At 45.2% G+C, this 4,079-nt stretch overlaps 1 protein-coding gene across 1 annotated transcript in view; it reads right to left on the minus strand.

Annotated features, from left to right (window-relative positions):
* Nucleotides 1-4,079, minus strand: part of Mrps25 (mitochondrial ribosomal protein S25) — a 13,470-nt gene that overhangs the window by 7,746 nt on the left and 1,645 nt on the right. The window contains exon 2 of the mRNA XM_021164254.2: nucleotides 229-335. Within this exon, the coding sequence (XP_021019913.1) occupies nucleotides 229-335 (107 nt within the window). The remainder of the gene's footprint in view (nucleotides 1-228; nucleotides 336-4,079) is intronic.

Raw genomic sequence — 4,079 nt, forward strand, 5'->3', positions numbered from 1 at the left:
AAGCTCACAGGCAAAGAATAAAGACACAGTAGCACAGAGCAGCAAAGGAATGTGGGTAAACTGGACCACATGATAGGTGGAGGATAACTAGAGATGAGTTGAAGAAAGACAGGTGAAGGAGCTGGGTCTAGATCTCAGGAGCCACTGGGTAACTGGCAAGGGAAGCTAAGGCCACAGCTGCTTACTAAAGCTGGAAAGGGACAGGTGGTTCTTCCTTGCCTCACTCACCTAGATAGAACCGCAGGAAGGGCGATGGCGTCATGTTCTTAAACATCATGATCTGCACCCAAGGATTCTTATACTGGATCTGAGGGATGTTGAAAAACACGAATTTCCTGCAAAAAGCAAGAAATGAACCCATGTAACAGCTCTCTAGAAATGAACCCATGTGCATCTCCATGTCTGATGCCAAGAAACTCCAGATCTCCAACTCCAGCTTTGTTGACTGCAACTTACTTCTTTCTCTTATACTGGTTCCATACCCTGTTGGCAGCTCTCCTTGGTAGGTATCCCACGACTGACATCTCCAATATCTTGGGGTCTACAATGCAATCTAGGCTCTAGCTTTATAGCGTCATACAATGGGCTCTCAGAAACCCCATGCAGAACTGTTCTCCCAAATGCCTGGCNTCAGTGGCTTTCCTTAGCTATGGAGGAAGGTTCCATAACCCCTTCCTGTATCCTTGACTAAATCTAGAACCTGAAGGTGTCAACTACTTCTGCTTGCTTACTTCTGCTTGCTTGGTTGCCCCCCATCCCCACCCCTGCCAAGACTTGCATTTGCATAAGTTTTAACTGGCTAATGGTTTCTAAGCAGAAGAAATCCGCCAGGCTTATTCCTTTCACAGGAACTGCTGCAGGATTAGCAGAGTGATACCCCGACTTAAGGGTCAAGTACTAACTCCTCTATTCTATTACCATCAGGCCGTTCTTTAAACTTTCTACCTCCCTGAGCATAGGAGTTGGCTCCATCATTACATTTCCTGGTGCTCTTTTTCTCCTCAAATTGTGCAATTTGTATTTCTCTTTGCCTGCCCTGTTCCTTCTCATTGTAGATCTGCATAACCACCCAACAAAGTCAATGCTATGCTGTCTTGAAATCTCCTCTGCCAATGCCATTAATACAAGCCACTTCAAGTTAGCTTCTGGAAGATCTTTTGGACAAGGGCAAAATAGTACCCACATTCTTTGCCAAAATATCACAATGGTCTTTAGGCCAGCTGCTAATATTTTATTTCCTCTGACTCTCTTGAGCTGAGCCCCAACAGTCCACACCACCCTCATTATCACTGTCTTCCCTAAGGATGGCTCAGTAAGCCTCACTAAAGTGTTTGAATGCACTTCTAAGTCCAAAGTTCCAGTCTTCCATATTCCTTCAACAAACATGGTCAGGTGATATTTCCAGTCCTTGGTACTTCTGTTTTAGTTACTGTTCTATTGGTGTGAGGAGACGCCATGACTAAGGAAACTTTTATAAAAAGAAAGCATTTAATTAGGGATTTGTTTACAGTTCAGAGAGTTGTTCCATTATCATCACGTAGGTGAGTTGGTGACAGGCAGACAGGCATAGTGCTGGAGTAGCTGAGAGCTTACATCTGATCTGCAAGGTGCAGGCTGAGCAAGAGGCACTNGGCCTAGCATGAGCTTTTGAAACCTCAAAGACCACCCTTAGCAACACACTTCCTTCAACGGGGCCATATCTCCTAATTCTTCTAATCCTCAAACAGTGCCACTCGTTGGTGACTAAGCATTCAAACATAATAACCTATTGGGGGCACTCTCATTCAAACCACCACACCATGTGACAGCTTTTTAGAAATGAACCTATGTAAATCTAATCCAAGAGTTTTCTCCCTGAAATTCTGTGCATGCCTTTTCCATGGAGAAAGTCTGGGACTTGACAAAAACTGTAAGAGGAACCTGCCTCNAAAAAAGTGAGAAAAAACAGGCATAGAAGACTGGTGTGTCCCCAACACTTGCACTTCTGTAAGTATCAGGACTCATGTCTAGTCACTGAGAAAAACAAACTAGTGCTCCCTTACAGAGTTCCTAGCACCAAGTCCAGAGTCCTGTGCAAACAGGGCTGCATCTCCATATGTGCAGTGGACAAGTTACTGAACNGCTCCTTTGCACAGTGTAGAAGAAATGGCAATAGGAGTGTTACATTACAGACATGGGGGGTGNGGGGTTGGCACACCTATAATCCCAGGCTCCCATACCTCAGGCAGGAAGACGGGCATCCAAGGCCAGCCTGGGCTCAAACAAATAAACACTGACATTTGCCAAACTGTAAGACAAACATCTGTTAAACGTTAAAAAGTGCTAATTCTGCTACAATAGCACAGTATACACTATTCTGACTCTATAACTATTCTGCACTATAGGAGTCGGTTAACTGCCTTATCCTGTCTGGCAATCAGTTTATGGCGAGAAGCTTTAAAGCTAGCTTTAAGACTAACTACATTCCCCTTTTTAGATCTCAGTACCTGAATGGGCCAAATGGAACAGAAAGTAAANATGCTGAGGTTCAGGCTGGAGTGTTCAGATCAGCATGGTGCACCAGGAGAGCCCTAGCTAAGTAAGTTCTGACACAANCGCAGCAGAGCGCCGCAGCAGAGCATCTTCCTAGCATCCACCTCAGAACCACAAAACAATAAAGCACACATAGCTGTCCACAACACAGAGCAAATCTAGGCCAATCTTGGCTCTGCATACTGTTCCCTCACCACCCTGAATCCATCTGCTATAAGGACTACCTGGCTATCTGGCTTCACAATGGGTTCAAACGGCTGGCAGGAAGTACCAGTGACAAGTAAAAGGCAGCTATTTCCTTTCCCGGCTCAGCCCTGGCATGTCCAGCCTGAAGGCTCCTGTGGTCAGACCCCTTGGTCCTCAGGCTCCAACAGACATTCCTAACCTCACTTGTCCTGCATGGGCTGGGGTCCATGCTATCCCTCACTCAAGGTTTCTTTTCCCCATTTCTGTCCACACTTTTGTAAGCAATCCCTTAATTAAGGCTCCTCAAATGCCCTCACTCCAAGGCATCCTTGCTTCCTTCCTGTTCAATCTGCCCTACACCCACTGACAGGGTTTTGGATCCATGGAACAGGACCTTAGCTTTCTATTTCTAGTCACATGACATGCAAGGACCAACTCTTTACCTCAATGATTATGCCAAGAGGTTCCTACACTACCAGTCCAGATTGAGCATCTAAATTAATTCCAGGGACGAAACTGAGTCAGCAGAAAGGCAGCCTGAAACCACTCGAGACACTACCACAACTGGGACAGAATCTGCAATTAAAGTGCCAAAAATGAAGCGATTAAACACGGCTAACACAAGGATTTGTTAAAGCCAAGAAGGAAAATTAATCACACATTCCCCCTTTGGCTTGAAGTCACAGAAAATGAGTCTTCACAGTGTTTAAATTATCAGAGAACTCATGTTCTGACTGTTCAGAAGTGACCTTTGAGGGAGGATAGGCTGAACAGGATGCAGATGTGGGTACAGGCAGAGGCAACGGCCATGAGAACCATACTCCTCTTCCAGCAGGGTCTAAAACATCAAAAGGGTGCTATTGAAATGGCTCAATCACTAAGGTGCTTATTATACATGCAAGACAACCAGAATCTGAGCTCCGGGACCCACTTAAAAAACAAACAAACAGGTAGGGGGTTATAGAGATGGTTCAGTGGTTAAGAGAACCTGTTGCTTTTGCAGAGGACCAGGTTCAGTTCCCAGCACCCATATGGTGGCTCATAACCATCTGTAACTCTAATTCCATGGTCACCAGGCACCAATGTGGTGCACATTACATACGTGGAGGTAAAACACTCACATATACATTTTTACAAGCAAGCCAGGTGTGGTGTCACACATCTTTAAACTCAGTAGTCAGGAAGCAGAGATAAGCAAGAAGGTCTGTTGTGAGCTGGAAGCTAGCCTGGTTTATACAGGAGTTCCAGACACACCGTGAGACCCTATCTCAATTAAAACTTACGGAAGATTTTACTTGAGGTTGGAGAAATGGCCCAGCAATTAAGAGTGCTTACTGTTCTTCCAGAGGACCTGAGTTCAG

The sequence above is a fragment of the Mus caroli genome, chromosome 6 (assembly GCF_900094665.2).
Source record: "Mus caroli chromosome 6, CAROLI_EIJ_v1.1, whole genome shotgun sequence".
NCBI lineage: Eukaryota > Metazoa > Chordata > Mammalia > Rodentia > Muridae > Mus > Mus caroli.